Source organism: Nuphar pumila, chromosome 13, assembly GCF_984573655.1.
Source record: "Nuphar pumila chromosome 13, dmNupPumi1.hap1.1, whole genome shotgun sequence".
Taxonomy (NCBI): Eukaryota; Viridiplantae; Streptophyta; class Magnoliopsida; order Nymphaeales; family Nymphaeaceae; genus Nuphar; species Nuphar pumila.
Genome location: NC_143261.1, coordinates 21,479,423 through 21,503,324, shown reverse-complemented (window position 1 = coordinate 21,503,324; position 23,902 = coordinate 21,479,423). Strand labels below are relative to the sequence as shown.

Genomic DNA, 23,902 nt, shown 5'->3' with positions numbered 1-23,902 from the left:
ACCCTTTTGGGGCCGATAGAATATACTATTTGTTGACATAATATGGTTTGTTGTCTGTATTGCAGCGCCGCATTGCATGGTGTGACGGTACATCGTATCGTATCTTAAGTTACACTGTTTAACACATTGCTTCATTTTCTCATAAAGATTACATTGCCATTAATGCTATATTTTGCGCACTAATTCCAAATCTTCAAGTTGAGTGCTCGAAACCTTCGTTTAGGGTCCCACAATGAGAGAGGGACGTTTTGAGTCTTGACAAACCCTTGTTTGGCAAGAGAGAGAGGGGGGACGTCTTGACTCTTGACAAGCCCTTGTTTGGCACCAGAGAGGCCCTGTCTTGACTCTTGAGAGAAAAGAAGTCTCCACAAACCCTTGTTTGGCATCAGAGTCCTGACTGAATTCAAAAGAAAGAACGGGGGGGAGGAGAGCAGAAAATCTTCTTCTTTACCATCTCTCCATTCTCCACCCGCTCACCCCCAATGCTTCCGAGTTCGAGTGGCTCTAGCAACGGCCACCTGAAACACGGCCCGTCCGAAAGGAGGTCGGGTTTCGCCCACAGGGACAGACTCCGCAAGCACGGCCAACTCGGTAGAGATCTCAGGCACAGGCCTCCCGGACGAGAGGCTGTCCCCGTTCACGCCGCCACTCCTTACGACGCCGCCTACTTCCACTCCTATTCCCACCTTGGTGTCCATGAAGAGATGATCAAGGTACGTCCACCCACCTGAAGAAACACTGCGTAAAACTGCATCCGGCCTATCTCAAGACCTATGGTTTCTGTTTTGTTTTTGCTATTTTTAGCCTTTTCTTTGATACCCATAAAAGTTTTTGTGCCTATTTGTGGTTAACCTTTATGATATTGGCTCACATACACTCTTTTTTATTCGTTTATTGATAGGACGATTAGTGGGTATTTATGTACGAACCTTTTCGGTTCCGTTCTTATCATTGATGTTTGAGAAGGTCCTAGTGAGAAACAGGAAAGTCCGGTTAATGGTGATGCCATGCATTGATTAAACCTTTAATTCTTGTTGCGTTTTTTGCTACTCTTTGGGGATTATTTGATGCATCATGTTAATAGTTAACGCTCTTTACGGCGGTGAAGAGTGGGTCTTTAATATATGTTAAAAATCATGGCCTGTGCAATGATGCTATAAGTTAGGTCCGGCACTAGCTTCAAATGCCACGGACAGAAGCAACCTCTACTTTTGATCGTTAATCTTATAATTAAGAGTGGAAAACAAGACGCTGGGTTCACTCTCACAAATTAAACAACTAACACTACGCTTATGGGCAACTGCCCATTACGGTAAAAATGAGAAGGGACTCGATACACTGGTTATATGTGTGATCCAACAGTTAACTTATGTGAGCAATAGCAGATGAATGTGGCAATGAAATCTTCGAGTGCAACCAATTAATTTAGCGCTGAAGTTGTTATGATGTATGAGCATTGGTTGCACTGAAGAACTAAAGAGAGATGTGATGTAAGCCAAATCTCTAGAATCTCTGAATTGATGGACATCTCTTCTTTGAACTGATGAATGTCTATTTTCAATAATTGCATGTACTCAAGGGCACTTAGAAGTGAAAAAGAAGAAAATGTTTGAGATGTAATTTTCCCTACTAGTGGTTGAGAAATGTCAGCTATGACAATATGTTATTTGGGATGTTTGATTTTGGCTTGAATATGGACCAGAACCTGCATCATCTATCCTTGACCAGTGGCTGTTGTTCTTGTATAATCGACAGAGCAACATTGTTCAAGAAAGGACGGAGAAGCAACACTACTTAAAATTTGGCCTGAGATACTAAGGAGCTGAAGCGACCTCATCTGATCTCTAACAAACTTGTTATGCTAACCACAATATAAATGAAGCAAACCACAAGATAAAGAGAAGAAAAGAACAAAAGAAGACACGAGATTTACGTGGTACAACACTCAGGCTTACGTCCACGGGCGAAGGAGGAGCAAAAATCTACTTGCAAGATAAGGAAATACAATGGCGAAATACAGAGCTCTCAAAACCCTAATCCCCAATACACCTGAAAACTCTCATACCGTACTCACAAATTAGGCAGCTATATATATGATGAAGGTCATAAAACCCTATCTGGTACAAAAGAGAAAATTACAAAACTAGACAGGTCTATACCATGGGGGCTTTGCCCCTGAACCCTCAGAGAGGTTCGTGGTGACTGCAGTCTCAGACCTAACAGCCCGATCCCTCCACTACCACCACCACAAACTTCATTGAAAATTCCCATTGTACGATCACCAAAACATTTTCCAGATTAGGTCATGAATCGGAACAGGTCCATAATTCAAGATACCCACAATAAAACTCATGCTTAGTAATGTCAATACCTGTTCCTGTGTTTCAGAGGCAGGTGATTGGAACTGCTTTGATCCTTGTTACATCATCATGTCAGTTTTGTTGCTTCTTCTTGATGACAAGTCTTAAGTGGTTTGTGTGCTGTGAGTCTGTGACCGATGGAGCACTTAGCTAATGGGTCTGCTGATACTGAAGTTCTGAATTTTCAGTCCTTACCTAGTGCAAAGGTTTGCTGAAATATCTACCCATGAAAGAGTATAGAACAAATCTTCATCTTGTTAGCCATCTACTAGAATGCTAAACCACCCAATATTTACTTTGTCGATTGACATATGATGAGAACTTAAAATGAGATAAAGTTGTTGATTTATCAAATTGAGAAACCAAGATAAGCATGCCAAAGGTCAACTTTGTTTATGCAATGGGCACAATTCCTCTTGCTTCTAGAAGATCTATAAAACAACAAATTTCTATGATGACATTAATCAGGTTTCAAAGATGAAAATACAATTAAGGGTCACCACAATTCCTCTTGCTTTTAGAAGGTCTGGAAAGCAACAAATCTTTATGATGATAGTGATCAAGTTTCAAGGATTTTAGGGACCAAAGTGATCCTAAAGTGTATAAGTTTGTGTTTATAAAGCTTGTGTGATTGAAATTTTTTAGAAAACCCACACTAGCAAAACAAAGCTATGAAATCACTTCCATCAAAATCATTGGATGGAAACACCAGTAATCATAAAAAGAAATATCCCCATTGTAAAAAACATTGTGGGTAACAGATTTCCTATATTAGTAAGAAGTTACTCCCTTGCACAGTCATGAGTTTGAAAAATTAAACCCTGAAAGTTGGTTGCTGCCACCTATACCTTTATTAAAGTTACTACTGAAAATCATGTTCACCTTTTTGTTAAACCCAAAATTTTTCCTTATGTTGTACAACTGGCAGCATGACCTGATGGTACTTGACTTTTGGGTTGTAATTTGTAAATATAGGTTCCACATCACTATTCAGAAAGTTGGTACTCAGGGGGAGCAGGGTGAGGATTTGTGCATTACCTAGGAGTAACCATTTTTCTTTACATCTGCTAAGCATTTAATTTCTGGATTAACAACGTAAAAACCTAGGCAGGTTTAAGTTCCTTTCATGATTCTTCTTGATGGTTGAATATTATTAGTGCTAGCAGCACAAATGTACATAAAATGCTCACACCAATGATTTTCTGCTAGAGAGTATGTTACTATCCAGCGTAGCCATATATGATTCTCCATATATGCACTACAGACACCCACACACCTGGACTTCGATTAGCACGGCTGGTTTATTTTGGATATCGCATATGGTTGGCAGTGTGGAAACTGGTGACTTGGCAAATTGGGCACCTCCAGAGTTCTAACGAACTTACCCAGCATAGAAGTGTCACCTAGCATCTTGCAACCTGTTCTGTAACTCTGTTGACTATGGTTGAAACTTGGAACCTTGATATACAAATCCCTACGTTTGACTCATATGGCATGTGAACCAATCAGATGAAAAAGATGCTTCTGCACATTAATAGTGTGAGCGACTCTTTGCTTCTACAGAAAATACATGCAACCTTTACAGCAAATGTCAATCCAGAACATTGCCACTTCCTTTCTGTAAGTCTGCTGTTTGAGTTGGTGCTCCAAACTAATTTCGGTCAGATTTATGTTAATGCCAAGACAGCAACTATTGGGACTTTAACTGCATCACTAACATTCTAGGTCATAAAAAGATTAGTTGCTTCTGTATTCTGTGGGGTTTTCACTGTCTGCAACTTATATGTGAATGCTCAGCAGTAATTAGTTTTTCTGCTAATTCCCTTCAATCCCATCAAACTCCTATTGGGCGGATAGTTAAATGGCCTCCTAAGTGTAGTTTCCCTTTTCTTTATAGCAGTGCTCTGGATTCTGAATTTTTTTTCTTCTAACTCTACCTGTAATTGCATTTTGTATTTCTTAATATTATTTTCTCCAGTTTCATTTGGCATGCATGCACTAGCTGGAGTTTTGTTATATAATAATTTTTTCTTTTAGAAAATTATAGTGATTCATGTTGGTTTAAAAATTAAATCACATAACATTACCTATTCTTGTTGCTATTTTGTGTCATTTTTTTTCTGAAATAGTTGTTGTTTTGTGTCATTAATTGCTAAATAGTGGGATATGCTGCAGGATCATGTGCGGACTGAAACTTACAAGGCTGCAATATTGCAGCATCAAAGTAGTATTGAAGGCAAGGTAATATTGATTTCTCCCATTCTTTGGCAAATTTTTTTGCTCTTGTTTGAGATGAAGCTTATCATAGTCTTGATTTTTTTTGGATATAAATCATTAGCTTTTGAAACAAATTCTATTTACAGGTTGTAATGGATGTAGGTTGTGGGACAGGCATTCTATCTATTTTCTGTGCTCTTGCTGGTGCAAAGAAGGTGAAGCCATATTGTTCGTCATTAATATTTCAGTTATTTTTATGCCTGCCTACAAAGCTCAGCATCTTGGTTGTGCAATAACCTTGAATTCTGCACGGTTGTATGCTAAGAGTTCTGAAGGCACATACATACACACACACATACATACACGCTTAGGGAACCTTTAGCAACAGTGAAGGATCAAAATAGTGTCTTTTTCCTTTGGAGAAATCAAAATTAGGGAAATCCAAAGAAGCCCCTTTTGTTACATATCAAATGCTCTAACCTAGCTAAGATATAGAAATATGAAATACTTCTATATCTCCCTAGAATCTTACATTTTTAATATGAATCCCCTTTGAGAATCTTACATTTTTAATATGAATCCCCTTTGAGAGTCTTACATTTTTAATATGAATCCCCTTTGGATCAAATTATAACGAATCCTTGAGAAGAATTTTTTTTAGAAACATAAGGGAGGAATAAGAATAATAAGATTCTCATACATATATTTCCTGAAAAAAAAAAGATGAATAGGTACACTTCTAATTATTTAGTTTAGATCTACATTCTTTGCACCCATATTCTAATAACTTAGGGTATAATATACTTATAATGATAATATATAATTATATATAATGGATATACTTCATAATTATAATAGATATCTTTATAAAAATTCTAACGAAGACATCGAAGAGAAGTATCAATTAAATACACCTAGGCATCAATTCTCTCTTTCTCTCTCTCTATATATATATGTTAAATATAGTTGTATATATACATATTTGTATATGTATATATACTATATATGTATATATACTATATATGCATGTAAATACTATTTATGTATATACATATGTATATTTAGTAAATATAAAATGTATAATATGTATATTTCCTCAATTCCAAGAAAATATGTCAGAAAACCCAAGTCTGACATCTCAAATTTTGAAGTCAAGACGGACTTAATACCCTGACTCCTTGAACATCATCACCTGTAATTAGCATGTCATCAACGTAAAGTAATAGTATCATAATCCCTGCATTAGATTTTCTAGTAAATAAGGCAACATCAGTATAACACGAGGAAAAACCATTTTCCAGCATTACACTAGTAAATCTGTCATACCAGGCTTTGGGGGCCTGTTTCAAACCATAGAGGGCCTTCCGAAGACGAAGAACTTTATCTTTAGGAATCTTCATGCCTGGTGGGGCATCCATATACACTTCTTCGTTAAGATCACCATTTAAAAAAAAAATTTCACATCCATTTGAAAAATGTTCCAATTTTTAATAGATGCAATAGTAATAAGACATCTACAAGAGCAAAAGTTTCTTCATAATCAATTCCATACTCTTGCCCATACCCTTTTGCGACTAAGCGAGCTTTATACCTTTCCAGAGATCCGTCGCTCTTAGTTTTAACCTTAAAAACCCATCGACAACCTATAATTTTCTTTCCTATGGGTAGAGTTTGGAAATCCCAGGTTTCAGCCTTCTTAAGAACATTAAGTTCATTTTGCATAGTTTCTTGCCATTCTATACATTTTTTGGCTTCTTCAAAATTTCTTGGTTCAAAATAAGAGTGAATGGCACTAAGACAAGCCCTATATCGGGGTGAAAAAGAATCAAAAGAGACAAAATGAGTTGGAGGTCTCCTATTCCTTTCAGATCTTCTATGATCGAGAGTAGGAACCAACTCACTATATTGGTCAATAGCACTTCTAAATGTGTTTTGGTTTCTACGAGAGTAGGTTATTGGATCACTTGAAATTCTACTTGTTCATTGAGAGGGTTATGTTCACCAACATCACCATCATTTTCCTCATCATGGTTTGATGAGGTATCATCATCATTGGATATATCATCATTACTAGACAATACGTCAAATAGGAAGGAGTAATCAAAATTTTCTTGTTGAGAAACATTTTTTTCAAAGCCACTTTCATTTTCTAGAAATGTTACATTTCTAGAGACATATAGCTTATCATCTCGAAGGTCATAACAACGAAACTCTTTTTGAGTTTCGGAATATCCAAGAAAGGCACAAGGAATAGCCTTGAGAGAGAGCTTGTCATTCTTATCTGCAAGTATAAAACACTTACACCCAAAGACCCGTAACCTATTATAATCAGGTTCAAGCTTATGTAATACCTCAAAAGGAGATATTTTCCCTAATATCTTAGATGGTAAGCGATTTATTAGATACACAGAAGTAAGAACTGCTTCAGCCCAAAAGTTTTTAGGAATGTTTTGGGATATAAGAAGGGTTCTAGTGGTCTCAATGATGTGCCTATGTTTTCTTTTTGCCAACCCATTCTGTTGAGGAGTTTTAAGACAATACCTTTGGTGAACAATTCCGTGATCCTCAAGGTACACCTTAAATTGATTGGAGAGATATTCTCCTCCAGAATCACTTCTAAATATCTTTATGTTACTGTTGAATTGATTCTTGATCATTGAATGAAAAGTTTTGAAACACGAAAAAACTTCATGTTTGAACTTAAGAAAATATATCCATGAATATCTGGAAAAATCATCCACAAAAATTACATAATAAGAAAAACCTCCTTTTGAAGCAACAAGTGCAGGTCTCCAAACATCTAAATGAACAATTTCGAAAGTTTTAGAAAAGAACATAGTTCTTTGCTCAAAAGGTAAACTTTGCATTTTTCCGAGAATACAGTCATTACAAGAAAATGAGCTTTTACATAGGTCTTTTGCAAAGTGTAAATAAGATAACTTGGTGATATTAGGATGACCAAGTCTTTTGTGCCACACATTTATGTCTTTGTGTCGGGCAGCATTACAAAAAAATTTTGGAACTTGAAGAGATTCCATATAGTATAAGTCTCCCTTTCTAAAGCCTTCCCCAATCAATTTCCCGGACCGACGATCCTGTATTAAACATTTATCACACGAAAATTTAATATCGCAACTATGGTCCGAGAGTTGAGAAACAGAGAGAAGGTTTAAGTTTAGTTTATGTATAAATCTAATTTTTGGGATAAAAAAATCTTGAGTTTCAAAATTACCTATTCCTTTAATTTCAAGAGAGGTTTCATCCGCAGTGGAAACAAAAGATGGAGAAACATTTTTTGAGTAATCGGAAAGCGAAAAAATGTTTGGGGACATATGAAAAGATGCACCGGAGTCCAAAAGCCAAGAGACTTTACCTGGAGATGAAGAAGTGGATACAGCAGCACCGGAGGTAGCTCCCTTGAGGAGAGGTTGAAGGGCTTCCACTATTTGATTTATAGAGAGTGACCCACTTGAAGATGCCTCCTCCTTTTGTGGTACACCGGTGGTAGCCATTGCGAGAAGCTTCTTCCATTTATGACATATGGGTTTGATATGCCCCGGCTCTTTACAGAAATGACAAATAATCTTGCTATAGTCCCTTTTTCCTCTTTGTCCACCATTTTCACCTTGATTTTGTGGTTTAAAGTGAGGAGGACGATAGGTTTTTACATTGTTTCCGGGTCCTGATACGGCATTGACCTCATTGTTTTCTTCATAATTACAAGGAACCGCAAGAACATTTGATCCTTGTTTACATAAACTCATACGAGTCTCCTCACCACTTAATTTGGTGAGAACATCTTCAAGAGAGGGAGGAGTAAACGAGGATAGAAGAGATGACCTTATTTGCTCAAATTCGGGCCTTAACCCATTCAAAAAGTTGAAGAACCGATCTTCTTCAAGTTGCTTGTGACGGAGTTCAATTGCCTCTCTACTCCATTTTGGTTCAAGCATGGAAAACTCGTCTCAAATGGAGGAAAGATCGGCAAAATATTCCCTAATAGTCATTTCACCTTGAGTAAGAGAGAGGGCCTTCTTTTGAAGGTAATACTTATGAGATAGATCCCTTGATGTATACATTTTCTCAAGATAATGCCAAGCTTCCGATGCCTTTTTGAATTTGATAATGTTGGCATTAATCTTAGTTTCAACGGATGAAAAAAACCAAGAAAGAATCTTGAAATTCTTTATTTCCCATTCATCGTGCTTTTTAGAATATTCTTCAAGAGCTTTGATCCTTTCTTCTCCCTCAAAAATCTTGATTTCACTTCCGTTTACCACGGTTATTTTGGGTTCCGGTTCCGGAATTGTGCCTTGCACATAACCCCATAGCCCTTTTCCTTTTATGTGAGCCTCCATGTTCCCGACCCAAACATGATAGTTGGACCCATTTAATTTGAAGCCAAGAGCAAAATGAGACTCATTTTCGCGCATTAAGGAGTAAAGAAGAAAAGAGAAAAGGTGTACCAACACAATATTTCAAGTTCTAGCTTGCACAAGATTCTTCTAAAATATTTGAGAGGCAAGATCCACTACTTCAACTTCCAAAAATCCAAAGGCACGTTTTTCGAGGCACTCGAAAAGAGGAGAATCCCACGATCATCTATCACCAACCTTGCTTTGATACCATGTGAAAATGTCTACAAAGAGACAATACGCATATAAGCACAAATACTTTGCACGAAGGCACACTTACAACACTTGAACAAAATACGCAAAAAGCGTAAAAGTAGCAAACATGCACTAAGGCATGTATTTTATAGAAAAGAGCAAATGCTTGAGACTCTCAAGCTTATCAAATAACAAGGGGGAGCACCCCTATTTATACAAGAGCAAAAAGGTGCAAAGGGGGGGGGGGGGCTCCCAAAGGAGTCGTTGGGGAGCCTCCAACGGTCTCTATTGGGGGACCCCCAATGCACCTTTACATAAAATAAAAAATAAAAAGAAAATGCAAAAATAAAAAGAAGGAAAACAATACATCTTCCAAATGGAATATGCACAAGATAGGAAATTACAAGAATACCCTTTTCGGGTAAAAAGTAAAAAAAATATATATATATATATATATATAAATATATATACTTATATAAATAGAGATACATATAATATATATATGTATATGTATCTCTATGGACATAACTATATATATTTATACTTACAACAATGGTTTTTGGGGATGCATTTTAACAAAAAGTTGGAAAAAAGTACCGTTCCAAGAGGGATGATGTCAGCTGACGTCCCCTGAGTACCAACTTCAAGCTCCTCCTCTTCCTTTCAGATTTAGCAAAAACTCCTCCCTGCACCCTCTAGCTCTGATTCCATGTTAGAAATGCACAGAAATAGGAGGAATAAAGGTTAGGGTTAGAGGAGGCTCAACACAAAAGGAGAGAACTTGTATTCCATTGAATACATGTCGTGAATGTGAGTCACTTACAAATAAAGGGATCGACCCCCTTGAGACCTCAAAAGGAAAAGAGCTAAAAAGTCTAGTATACCCCTTCTTTATAGGGTATGTACATATTAGTCTAATAGGTTACTTTACGTACCTTTAAGATACACTATATTGCATAAACTTTCAATAGTTGTATGTGCTTTTTGTAAACATTATTATTAATAAAATTTATATTTTTTATGTTGGTGCTCTCTCACTCTCATACTCTCTTTGCCTTGGTGCATTTGTATGTCCTTAGTGGCATCTGATTATATATATATATATATATATATATATATTGCATCTTGAAGATGCCATTTTGGGAGCTGTGTCATCCAAACAGTTCCAATTTCCAAAAGATTTTCTATAACAGGGTTTGGCTGTGGAAAAATAATGTTTTTACCTAAAAGCAATAAGCAACTTTTAACCAAACTGTTAGTTCCTAATATTGAATTATGAAGAAAAAATCATACCTTGGGCAGTTTTTTTTTTAGCATAATGAGCTTAACCAATACCTAAAAATGCATGAGTAAAGTAGATTGATTAAAGTGTGACATCCACGTAAAATGGGATGGACTTGGTCTAAACTACAATCACAATGTTGGACACTATTGGCTGCACTGGTTACCAGTCACAAGGTGTTGTGTCCTGGTATGCTTATCTGGTTGTGATGACGTGATACGAAGGTTAAGCATTGTGTCCCTTTGATGTACATTCTTCTGCCTTGCTGCGTTTCTTCTTCCGATAATGCTGGATTTTCTCAAACTTGGAATAAATCTCACTTTACATTTTTGGGCTGCAGGTTTATGCAGTAGATGCTAGTGAGATTGCAATACAGGTAATACCCGGCTTGCATTAATTTGTTGATATTTGTTTTCAAATAATGCTGCACTTTCTTTTAACTAATCTCATTAGTTGTGCCATGCCTTTGATCATGTTTATATTTTTCTTTTGTATTCATAGTTCAACAACATTTAATAGAATTCTCTCTCTCTCTCTCTCATCTTTGTGGGTTAGAAGGTTAGGACTCGAGCTGTATCATGGTTGATTCAGAACTGAATCCAACCTTTTGAAAAATACATCTAAACCTAGAACACAGCTGAGCCAAATTTGACGGCCAGACTTTTGATAGGATGTCAGCTGTCACCTGGGTACCGGTATTTATGCGGGTGCGGGTACGGGTATGGGTACAGAGGGTACGACATGGCAATTCCAAAGAAAGTGGGTACGGGGACACAACTATATATATATATGTATATATAAATATATAAATATATTAAATATCACATAAATACAAAATAAACTGAATGTAATCTAAATATATATACTATATCTAAAATATATTTTATATACTGAAAATATAATTATAAATTATAAATTGAATTCAAACTTGTATGTACGGGGGTAAAATGGTGTGTCCAAGTGTCGACACATGTTGACACAGAGGGAAAAATGGAGTGTCTAGGTAACATAGGGTATCGGTTAATTGGGATTTGTTTGTTACTATTTTTTGTGAAGCTTTGATATTTATGATTTACATATTTTGAATGCCTCACTAACTTGTTCAATTAAAATGTTCTTAATGCCTTCCGTAAGTTCCAATTTCTGCTTTGGTTTATTATTTTCTGACTAATTGGATAAAGAATGTATATAAAGAACCAAGATATTTTAATAATGAGATTTAACTTTATCATGATTCACATAAAAATCAAGAAATTAGATCTACAGTCAGATTCAGATGGATTGAGGCCTAGATCTAGTCAAAGTCTGATACAATGGCTTCAGACTTGGATCTCCATGGGTTCAGCCAAAGTCTGACTTAATCTACAACAAACTTCTCTCTCTCTCTCTCACACACACACACACTCACACCTTGTGCATTGCATAGGATCTGTACTAGTGTTGGTCTCTTTGTGTATGTGTATGTGCATGTGTGTGTGTAAATCTTGGTGATTAATGAGATAAATCTTCCGTCATTTCAACATGAGCTTTGTTTTAATTTTTAACTGAAGTTAGAGGAAAAAAACAAAACTTAACTTTGAAGTAAAATGTGACTTTAAAACTGTCACATAGACACGACAACCAGGCAGCCGTACCCGTGTCGACATAGCTTGACATGGGTACGTGCTGGTCCGGATCGGGTCAGGTCCAACCCTTAGCCAAACCAATTCTTTTTTTTTTTATGTCGGTGCAGGGAGGAAGAATAAAAAGGAGGAAGCAGAAGAAGAGGAAATGAAGAAGAAGAATAAGAAGAAGAAGAGGATAAGGAAAGGAAAAAGAAAGAGGAAGAGGAAGAGGAAGAGGAAGAGGAACAGCAAACTCTCTTCAACCTCCTTCTTCCAATCTGCCAGAGAGAGAGAGAGAGAGAGAGAGAGAGAGAGAGAGAGAGAGAGAGAGAGAGAGAGAGAGAGCAAAAAAAAGGCAATGCACCTTCTCCTTTTATTTTCCCCTTTTATATATATAGAGAGAGGAAAGAGTTTGGGTCTCGATCATATGTGGATCCAGACCCAATCCTAGATAAGCACCGAAATCCACATTCACTAAATGGTGCCTCCTAGCTACAGATGCACCCGTTTATTTAACAAAGTGAGCGCTAGTTGCAGTCCTCACATTCTCAAGCTAGAATTTCCCATTTAGTGAATGTGGATTTCAGTGCTTATCTAGAGAGGAAAGAGTTTGGGTCTGGATCGTATGTGGATCCAGACCATGGTTGCCAGTTGAGGAAGCGGGAGCGGGAAGCGAGGCACTTTCAAAATTTTAGAAAGCGGGGGACCACTTAGGACCGATTCGGGAAGTGTCTCGGAAGCGACCTAGGAAGCGTCTCGGAAGCGAGGGGGAAGCGAAAAAAATAAAAATAAAAAATACAAAAAAATTGAAAAAACAGGGGAAGCGAGGGGGAAGCGTGATGGGAAGCGCGCTTCCCATTAAAGGGAAGCGCGTCCCCCATTAAAGGGAAACACGTCCCCCATTAAAGGGAAGCGCGCTTCCCAAAAAAGGGGGACACTTCCCCCCACGCTTCGAAAGCGCGACGTTTCGCGCTTCCGAAGCGCGCTTCGGGGAAGCGCGCTTCCCCTTTTAGCTAGGCGCTTCCGGTAACCCTGATCCAGACCCAAACTCTTTTCTCTCTCTCTCTCTCTCTCTCTTATACATAGTCATGTTCCTGTACCCGCATTTTTTGAAATTGCCATGTCGTACCCTCCGTACCCATACCCATGCGACATAGCTTTAAGACCTCAAAATGAATGACCTGGTGAGAAGGCCCATCTTGCTTAAAGTATAAACGATGAAACCATACCTCTGTTTCTAGTTATATGGTCATATATTTTCAATTTAGTTTCTTGGTGAAAGCATAATGATTTCCCCGTAGATGCATTAGTACAACCCTTGTCTGCATTTTTTTATTGTGCATGTTTGTTTCTCATCAATGTAGAACAACATTCTGTTTGCACCATCACTAGTGCACTTCATACCCTTCTGTTTCTCTATAATTTCTTCTTCTGCATGTTTTGCATATACAATTTGTTATTTCCACCAAAAGATTGTGTTATTAGCCTCATTCACCTTGCCAGCATGATGTAAGCTTGGAACGTTTTTACCACAACCACATCAAATACTTCCTCTTTCCCAGCTTGTATTTCCTTTGTACTAATTTCCTAAAGAATTTCTCTGAATTTATTTCTTCAGAGTCACAGCCAGCAATTTTCTGTTTCCTGTTTTGGCACAATGATGAAACAGCACTACTCAGTTTGAGGATAGGCACCAGTCTTTGATATCATATAGTTTTCTAATGAAGTATGACCTAAGCTTTTGCCACTCAATGATGGAATTTCTTCATCAATACAACTGATTTTTGCATCCTGAATACTGTTATTGGTTTCATGGTATGTTCTTTCTAGTTCTATCTCTCAGTTTCATGGCAGAATGTTGCCCTTTAAATGAAGTCTTATGTACTTCAACAGTGGATAGAGGTGCACTTTGTTGTGATTTTGATGTTTCTTTTCATTGGAAGCAAGCTTCTATTCGATAGAAGAATAACTTCCGTATTCCATATTATCAGGCAAGTGAAGTTGTCAAAGCCAACAATTTGTCTGAGAAGATTGACGTTTTCCATGGAAGAGTTGAGGTAAACTTTTAAACTAAAAAAACACAGGGAGTGATTTCCTCTCTTTTTAATTGTTTTTCAATTATATCACAATATTAACATGATATTTTCAAAATATCACCATTATCTGTGACATTATATATGTGTATGTGCATGCCTGCGTGTGTGTGTGTGTGAGAGAGAGAGAGAGAGAGAGAGAGAGAGAGAGAGAGAGAGAGAGAGAGAGAGAGAGAGAGAGAGAGAGAGAGAGAGGTCTAGATTATCACTTGTCAATTTTTTATCCTTATCTGTTCTAGTGGGGTTTTGACCGCTTGCTAGTTCATGCATGAGGTGCCATTTCGATGCAACTGTTTTTTATTTGACCATAACTGTTTCTCTTACTGAAATTTGACTTGCATTGCAAGTGTATGGCTAATAATTTGCTTTCTATGACTAATCGCTGCTGCTCTGTATAAGGTTAGCATTGTCAGTTTCTCTGGTTTTATTCTTGTGGCTGTATTGGGATCTCTAGCTAAAGGCATCTTTGCTTATGCCTTTTAGATTGCTTTATGGGGTTTCATTGTAGAAAGATTCCATTAAGAAGTTCTAACTGTAATCTCTCTCTGAGCTCTTTAAATGAATTCAAAAGGAGGACAGGAAGAGAGACAAAGGTGTGGAGGCCCAATGGATTACACTATTATTCAGCATAATATGATATAATACAAGCCCATCGACCACTTCTTTAGGGAATAGAAAAGTGACTAAAATATCCTATTGTTAAAATGCAATATGATACAAGAAAATAAAAAACAGAAAATGACGGTACTGTCCTCAAAATTTGGCCCGTTCTTGCAAATACCTATAATTTGTCAAAATTCATGTGCCATTTATTGATCAGATGCATCATAGATCGAAAGATGGGCTTTTCATGAGTGCTAGAAAATACAACAAACAACAACTACGCCTTCATCCCAAAACAATTGGGGTCAGCGATATGAACCAAAAAAGAAATTCATTTTGGGTCTTCCACATGAATCCTTTTCCTCCAATCATTTCTATCCAATGCCATGTCCTCGGTGAGGTTCAAAGCATTCATATCCTTTCCTATCATCTCCATCCAAGTCTTCCTAGGCCTACCCCGACCTCTTTTAACTAATATATTTTCCCATTTCTCCAACCTTCTAACTGGAGCATCATTAGGCCTTCGCCGAATATGTCCAAACCACCGTAAACGATTCTCTCGCATCTTATTTTCAATGGGTGCAACACCTACCTTCTTACGTATCTCCTCGTTCCGAATCTTATCTTTTATTGTATTTCCAGACATCCATCTAAGCATCCGCATCTCAACTACACTCATTTTTTGAATATGATGTCTCTTGGCAGCCCAACCTTCTGTACCATATAGTAAAGCAGGTCTAATAGTCGTCCTATAAAACTTTCCCTTCAATCGCAATGGCATTCTACGATCAACTTCTAGTGACCATTTGTTTCATATGCCAAAAGAGAAGAATCTCTCAATGGTTTGTATTTATATTATAGAAAAATCATATGAAATTTATTTTCATAGGAAATCACTGATTGTTATGTCTGGAACAAGTTAGGTAGGGAAAGTCAGTGGCTCCCCCTAAAGTTCACATACATGAATATGTGATTTGATTTTCATACATAACTGCTGGTCAATGATTTGGGGCGGCTATTCTTCACCAGTTTGTGTACAACAAAATTTCTCTCATATGTTGCCGTGAATCTATGTCACATGGGTTCGGGTGTGACACGGGTGCGGCATAATTTCAAAAATTTTGGACATGGGGTGTAACACCCGTGAAAAAAAAATCGTGTCTGACTCGTGTCAGACACGTGCCCTGCACGTGTCGGACACGTGCCGGACACGTGTCGGGGGTCTGGGCAGCTTTGTCGGACCCGAATCCGAGCTGGACCTGGACCCGAGCCCAAACCCGGACCCGGGTTCTCAAACCCTCGAGAACCTGCGTCTTTTAAAAAGACGCAGGCGTCTCGGGCGAGGGTTCAAAACCCTCGCCCCTCTTTTTCTCTCCTCAGCTCCGCTCCCCTTCGCGCTACCGTCGGCGATCGGAGACCCCGACGAGCGATTCCGTCCGGCCGCCTCCCCTCTGAGTTCCGCCCCCCCCCCCCCCCTTGCTGTCTCCTGTGTCGCAGGACGCCGACGACTCACCGCCGGCCACCACCCTTATCTCGGCTACTGCAGGCATCGACGACGACCTTCGACGGTCCGGTAGACCTCCCGACGACGCGAGCACACCATCTGTGGCCGACCACCTCTTCAACCCTCCCTGTCTGGTTGTCGGCTGTGCCAAGGACCCTGAGCGCCGGCAACCTTCGAGCCTTGCCGGCCATCGTCGTTGCCGCCCCTTGTCGAGGCAGCTCAGCCGACGGTGGCCCTCGACCTTCCAGCCCCAACGATGCGAGATCCCCTCCTCTTCGTCCCGTGTGCTGCAGGAGGCCAGCCACCTGTTCGTCTTCCGTTTTCCCTTACGCCCTCGTCTCCTCGGCGGCACCTGCATCATCGCTGTTGACCTCAACCTTTCGATCGTCGGCCATCTCCTTCTTCTGCTGCCGACCTCCCCGTCGTCGGTGGCCTTAGCCGACAGTGGCCCTCGTCCTTCCAGCTCTGACACCGGCGACTCGCAGCCGATATCCTCAGTCGACGACTCGCCGTCGGCCTCTGCTTCCATCCAGGGTGCTGCATCCGCCGTCGTTCGTCGCCATCGACCACCTATTCTCTGGCTTCCCCCCCCCCGGTTCCCCTGGTCGATAACCTGCTATTTTTCGCCTCCGATCTCCTGACGCTGGCGAGCCCGAGAACCCCTTCGACTCCCCTGTTGCTGCCATTTTCGGAGGTAAACCCTCCCCTCTCTTTCTCCTTTGTGCAGGGTGGATCGACAGGGGGGGGGCTGAGCCCCCTGTCGATTGACTCTTCTTGGCAGGGGGTTCCACCCCCTGTCACTTTCCCTTGTTTCTCGGTAGGGGGCGGGGTCCCCCTGCCTTTGTGATTATCTTCGGCAGGAGGCTTCGCACCCCTACCTTCTTTTTGTTTCCCGGCAGGGGGCGAGCCCCGCTGCTCTCTTATCGCTTCCTGGTAGGGGGAGAGGCTCCCCCTGCCCTTTGTTGCTTCTCCGGCAGGGTGTAGAGTCCCCCTGCTCTCCTGTTACTCCTCGACAGGGGGTTCTGTCCCCCTGCCTCCTGCATTGTGCCAGCAGGGGGCGAAGCCCCCTTGCTTTCCTGTTTTCGAGCAGGGGCTTGCCCCCTGCATCTTAGTGATTCTCTGGCAAGGGGCTTTGCCCCCTTGCCTTTTTCTTGCTGCCGGCAGGGGGCTGCGCCCCTGTCTCGTGCTTTGACAGGGGGTGTTCCCCGCCTACCTTGTTGCAGCAGGCGTGGTAGGGAGCCTCTGCTCCCTCCCCTGCCTTTCTTTGTGCCAGCAGACAGGGAGCTCTCGCTCCCTGCATCTGCTGTTGTTGTCAAGCAGGGCTGAGGCCCCTGCCTCTGACACCCTTGTCTCCGGGATGCAGAGTTCCTACATCTGCCTCCTGCAGGCATGAGACCTTGTTGCGTTTGCTTCTCGTTTCTAATATGGCATATACTAACGTTCTAAGCTTTCCAGGTTGAACGGTGGATCCAGCTCACCCTCTGTGGTTCGAGCTCTTGTTTGCCTACGCTGCATGCGTACGAGGACCTGCAACCCCTTAAGGTAGGGGATTCTTGCGTGAAAGTACAATGAACTAATAAATGCTAAAATAAGAAAAGATAACTAAAAGAGGATGATATATGTATACGTATGTCTTTACTTTCAAGGACGCGGTTTCGCGATCCTTGTCCTCTTTACTTTCTCGCACTTTCCTTTCTGTCGCCGCCGCGCTATATGTGCCTAGGCTTTCATTCCTGTCTTTACATTTCATGTCTTTTAACTCAAGGACGTGGTTTCGCGATCCTTGTCCTTTCTACTTTCTCGCACTTTACTTTTCTGCTGCCCCGCGCTTTGCGCCTTGGCATTTACTTTCTTATGTCTGCCTTGTTCTCCAGGATGCAATGCTATGCAATCCTGGTCCTTCTTTACGTTCATGCACTTTGCTTTCTTGCATTTACTTGTTGTCCCGCGCTTTATGCGCCATGGCCTTGCTAATTGCTTTACTCTTCGTACCTTACTTTCCTATTGCTGTCGCACTTACTTTTGTCTGTGTGTGTCTTTACTTTGCTGTCGCTCTTCGTGTATATGCTTTGCTCATGCTTGCATTCTTATCTACGTCGTATGTTTTTTTACTTATGCTTATCGTTTAATCGAGGTGCAACCCCATGCCTCGTGAGTCGTCCTTCACACTTGCGTAGTCAGTATAGGATCTCATACCTCATGAGTTGCATGCGTTGTTGCCTGCTTGTGCGTTTCGATGATCGAGGTATATCTCCTAGTTCTAGGCTTTCTGGTAAGACCTAGATAGTAGCGCCTTCCTTCTTTCGTGAAGGTATTGTCGGATTACTTGCGAGGAATCCATGTTCCTCTTGTAGTTGTACTTTTAGTCACGTACTATATTCTTGGACTACGAAGTGTAGGACGAAAGGTCTGTAGTAACCTTTAAGCGTGTATTGACACATTAAGCTAATCCTGTTATGTTTCGCCTAATAGGCAGAATGCTTGCGATTGTCTAAATGACCCAAGCACGATAAGTTGGAACTTGAATGCGTTCTCTGTGAGTTTCTGTAAAGCAGAAGTATTGGGATTTCCTGCGAGAGATCCGTGCCCCTCTCATCGTGGTTGTACTTTTGAACAGGTATGTTTAGGGATGGCAGTGGACCGGGGGAAAGCGGGGCCCCGCTTCGCCCCGTTTGGACCGGGGATGAAGGGTATGAAACAAGGATGAAGGGTATGAAACGGGGATGGAGGCGGGGACGAAGGTTAAAATCCATCCCCGTCCGGGGGTGGAGGCGGGGATGGACGTGCACTTTTCCCCACCCAGCCCCGTCCCCGCCACGATCTCCGCCTCATCCCTGCCATATCCCCGCCCCGACCACTTTTCCCCGCAATATCCCCGCCCCGCCCTGCCTCATCCCTGTTTGAACCGGGGATGGAGGACATGAAACAGGGATGAAGGCGGGGGTGGAGGATGAGGATAAAATCCATCCCCGCCAGGGAGGCGGGGCGGGGGTGGAGGATAAAATCTTGAGGCGGGGCGAGGGTGGAAACCTTGTCCCCCGCCCCGCCCCGCCCCGCCCCACTGCCATCCCTAGGTACGTTGCATACTACGATAAACAGGATGAGAGGTCTATGTTTGCCTCGAACATGCAATGACATGTGTTTGAGATCACAAGAGTGATGTTTTTACCCTCACTACGGGTTGGCCCCTCACATCATGGTTGTATATTCGCATAGGTACGTTGCGTACTGCAGTAAGTAAGATGAAAGGTGTGTGGTTGCCTCAAACGCGCAATGATGCGTATAATTCACATAAATAATAATTATGCGCCTTCACCGGCAAGATGCTCGATTGGGTTGAAAGACCAGAGCATGTAGAATGGGACGGCGGTTAAGAAACCCTCCGTCGTGCTCATTCGGGACGGTTCATCAAGAGAGAGGATGGATGGTACAAAACTCCGATGGACAGTCATTAATGACAATCTCGGGCAAAGATCCGACCTTCCCCAGTCATCGGAGGTTAGGGGAACCCTTCAGGCCACTTATGCAGAAGTTTGGATGCGCATCCATTGGGCCTTTGGGGATTTACTCTCTTGGTCACTGGCCGTCTCCTCAGGAAGCGGACTGAGTCAGTCATTCGAGGTATAATAAAATACATAGCATAACAGACCCCCGAATCGATCTCGACTGTTTCTACGTTTTGCCTTGTGCGTACCCACAACGGCCTGCTCAATAATGAGACAAGATATAACTTATACACATGATCATGAGATATGCGTGTTGTGACAAGCATTGCTTGCTTACTTGTTAACTCGGTAGTTCGGTATGCTACTCTTTGAGCTAGGTATGCTTGTCGAGGCGTTACCCTTGTTGGTTAAACTGCTTGCGCAGTTCTGCTTACTAGTTGATTGCTTATCCTGTGTAGCTCATGTATTGCTTGTGATGCAATAGCTTGTGCCTTACAATTAATGTAGCTATTTGTCGATAGACTGAACCATATAATGGTACTTGTATGTATTACAAGTGTTGCTATGAATACTTGTCTTATGCAATTGCTTTGCTTGACTGGTGAATAAAGTTAGTTACTCTTCGCCTATTATATCTGTGAGATTGCTATAGTTGCTTGTTTAGCACTATGATCCTTATTGCTCTTGTATGTAGTTGTTGGCCTTATTAAAACTTTGCTTACTTCACATTACTTTTGTTAGATCTGCTAGTTATGCTTTTCCTGCTTGATATAATAATTATCTTGCTTATTGTAGCCTTTGTTCTTTCTTGTCTTTTGCACCCCTACTAGTCTGTTGTAGACTGACCCATTTCATGGACAGGTGGTGAACATGTTATACAGCTTGTGATGGCACGATGACGCGATGTGTTCAAGGCAAGGCCCTTTCCTGACGTTGCGTTCTTGAGAATACTTTTGATAGATGTGGTATGAAGTTTTTTGAAAGCATCTCTTTTGATTAAAACTCTGAATTTCTAAAATCATATTATTAAGACGTGGTTCTTCTTTTCATTTCAAAAAGACTGAATACTTGAATTGCAAATCGGTTTGTAAGGAGAAGTCTGCAATTATGTTGTAATGTGCCCAAGGTCTAGGGACTTGCTGTTTTGAACCTGATCTTCTGTTGAACTTCTGTTTTAAACTCTGATAAATGATTGATTTCAAAGCTTCCAACCTTTTCCATAAAAGGTTTCAAGTCCACGATTTTGGGGCGTTACAACTTTTGGTATCAGAGCAACAGGGAAAGTGGTAATCCTTGATCATCCGTCATCTACATCGCACTGTGAGTACTATTTCTCTTAAATTATTTTGCATTTATTTTAATTAAAGAATGTGTTTTTGCTTAGATGTTGTTCAATGAATTGATCAAATCTATAGACACATTAACCGGAGCAGTTGAGCAGCTACAAGCGATGGTCCAGAACCTGGATCATAAGGTGGATGGGTTGGGTTGCGAGATCATCAACCTAGGGCGGAGTGTCAGCCCTCATGTTTTGTCCGATCCTATGTGCCTTCGGAACTCCGATGGTTGTAATTTTTGCGGAAAGGTGGGTCATTTTGCTGAAGAATGCCACTTTAAACAACATCGCGATAAAAAGTCTGCAGAGGATAGTGCTGACAACAAGCGTCGACCTACTAAAAGACAAAAACTAGGTGGAGAAAATGAGCCTCAACGACTGTTAAACCCAAAATGTGTGAGATGCAATCGTGTTTATCGTGGACATGCATGTCCCCGAGACTCTGGTGGCTGCTTTTATTATGGCAAAGTGGGCCACTTTATTCGTGATTGTCACATTAAGAAGGTCGATGATTTCCAGCGAGTGGGCAGTATTAGGGGTGACAATCGTGTCGGGTTGGCGGGTCAACATACCTCAACCCGAACCCGACCCGTTTATTAAACGGGTCGGCTGTGGCAAACACGAACCCGACCCGTTTAATAAACGGGTAACCTGACACGACCCGCCAACCCATTTAATAAATGGGTTGGGTCGGGTAAACGAGTTCTCAGGTTGGCGGGTCAGGTTTACGGGTTGACGGGTTGGCGGGTCGGGTTTGCAGGTTGACGGGTCGGGTTGGCGGGTTGGCAGACGGGTTGGCGGGTTGACAGGTCGGGTTGGCGGGTTGACCCACCCGCCTAACCCGTTTATTAAACGGGTCAGCCGGGTTGGCGGGTTGGCATACCCCCAACCCGAACCCGACCTGTTTAATAAACAGGTTACGCGGGTCGACCCGTTTATTAAACGGGTTGGCTTAAGCCCAACCCGAACCCGCCTAAGAGGCGGGTTGGTGGGTCGTGTCAGGTTTTGCCACCCCTAGGCAGTACACCCCAACCTCCTTAGCAATAGCAACATGAACTACTCTGATAGTAACCCATGTCTACTCTCCTATGACAGAACACATAGAAGACATCAAATAGACCCCTTTGATAGTCTTAATTTAAGACTTTTTGTGTGTTTTGTTACATATTTTTGTCAAGTAAAAGCTTATCGATGAAAGTACGTATGCCTTTGGTGTCTTTGTGATCTTAATGATTATGATGCTTATTAGGTGAATGACATGTCACGCCTACAACTGATTAGTTTTTAGGTGGTTGACCTATTACGCCTACAAATCATTTGTTTAGATCATTTAGATATATGACACCTCATGACCACAAACGATTAGTTTTTGATGATATATCACACCTACATAACTGTGTTGCAGAGGGTTTCGCATTATGATTGATTATGTGATCATATCATCTTTGTATAACATGATTAATGAATATCATGAATATTGCACTAAAATTTTCTTGTAGATATATGCGTGTGTTTCACGCTGAAGTGGTCGAATGCGATGTGCTTCGAGGTAATAATTGTGAATGCATATGATGGTGAAATGATTTGAAGTGTCTTATTTGCACATATAACTTGAATCCTGTGAATTTATTGGATTACGTATGAGTTACGCATGTTGATGTATAGTTGATTCATATATATATTATTTGCGTGTTTCTGTGTATAGAATTCATGCTTTGATTGTGCATGCTTTGAGGACCTATCTGATGATATAATGTTCCCTGTGGCAATGTTAGCTTCAGTATGATGTGATTGTCATGCCACCTGGATAGAATTGTTGAGAGTATGCAGTGAATGTTTATTTTCGATGTATGGTTATGGTTCTGGGAACCTTGTTGGAAGAACGTGTGATTTTGTGTTTTGTTTTGCTATGAGAAGTGATACGATGCATATTGCTGGCATATATGTTTGTGCCCATATTGGTGACTTCTGACCCTGAGTGCGGTCAATTGTTTTGAGCAGTCGATTGTATTGATGCATGTATCACTGTGTATGGTATCGGTTGATGATCTGATCTTTAAAGGATTATCTGCGAGGGGGTGTATGACCAAGACCAGGTGACCCGACTAGAGTGGTAAATTTCTGTGAGGATGTGCACTATCCAAGACCCGGGTAGCCGTAAAGACGGTGAACTGTGAGGAAGTGTATGGTCCAAGACCAAGTATACCATCTAGGGCGGTAACTCCTTATGAGGTCGTACATTTCCTAAACCAGGTGATCCGGCGTGGATCTTGTTGATTATTAGTGGCTATCGACCCTGTGAGCGGTCATTTGTACTGATGCGTATATCGCAGTGATTTTCTTTGATTATGGCCTTTGTTGAGGATTGGGTTCCCAAAGGATTTTTTGTGAAGGTACGTATGGCCAAGATCTGATAACCCAGCTAGAGTGGTAGAATCTTTGTGAGGATATACACTGTCCAAGAGCGAATAGCCGCGAAAACGGTGAACCGTGAGGAAGTGTATTGTCCAAGACCAGATATACCATCTAGGGCGGTGATTCTTTGTGAGGTCGTACACTTCCCAGATCAGGAGGTCCAGCGGGGAACTTGTGGATTTTGATTTCCATGAAAAGTTATGGTGAGCAGTATTGATCTTATGATATTGATTGACGAGTATAGCCAGTTGTGAATCTATAGATGTGGCCTTTTGTTTTAGCATGATTATATGCCCAGCTCAGATGTGAATCAGATCTTTATTGATTTTTAGATCTTGATCATGTTTTAGACCTTCTGTGGAAGGGTGGGCTTTTATGAGAAAGTATGACGCCTTAAGTGAGTCATGATAGGTGGCAGTTGGCCGCATAAGG

The 23,902-nt window shown here is 41.1% G+C and overlaps 1 protein-coding gene across 1 annotated transcript in view; it reads left to right on the top strand.

Annotated features, from left to right (window-relative positions):
- Positions 1–482: 482 nt before the first annotated feature.
- The window catches only part of LOC149818054 (putative protein arginine N-methyltransferase 6), a 78,072-nt gene continuing 54,652 nt past the window's right edge, over positions 483–23,902 (top strand). The window contains exons 1-5 of the mRNA XM_089986138.1: positions 483–713; positions 4,536–4,601; positions 4,724–4,792; positions 10,810–10,845; positions 14,065–14,130. Coding sequence (XP_089842264.1) covers positions 483–713; positions 4,536–4,601; positions 4,724–4,792; positions 10,810–10,845; positions 14,065–14,130 — 468 coding nt within the window. The remainder of the gene's footprint in view (positions 714–4,535; positions 4,602–4,723; positions 4,793–10,809; positions 10,846–14,064; positions 14,131–23,902) is intronic.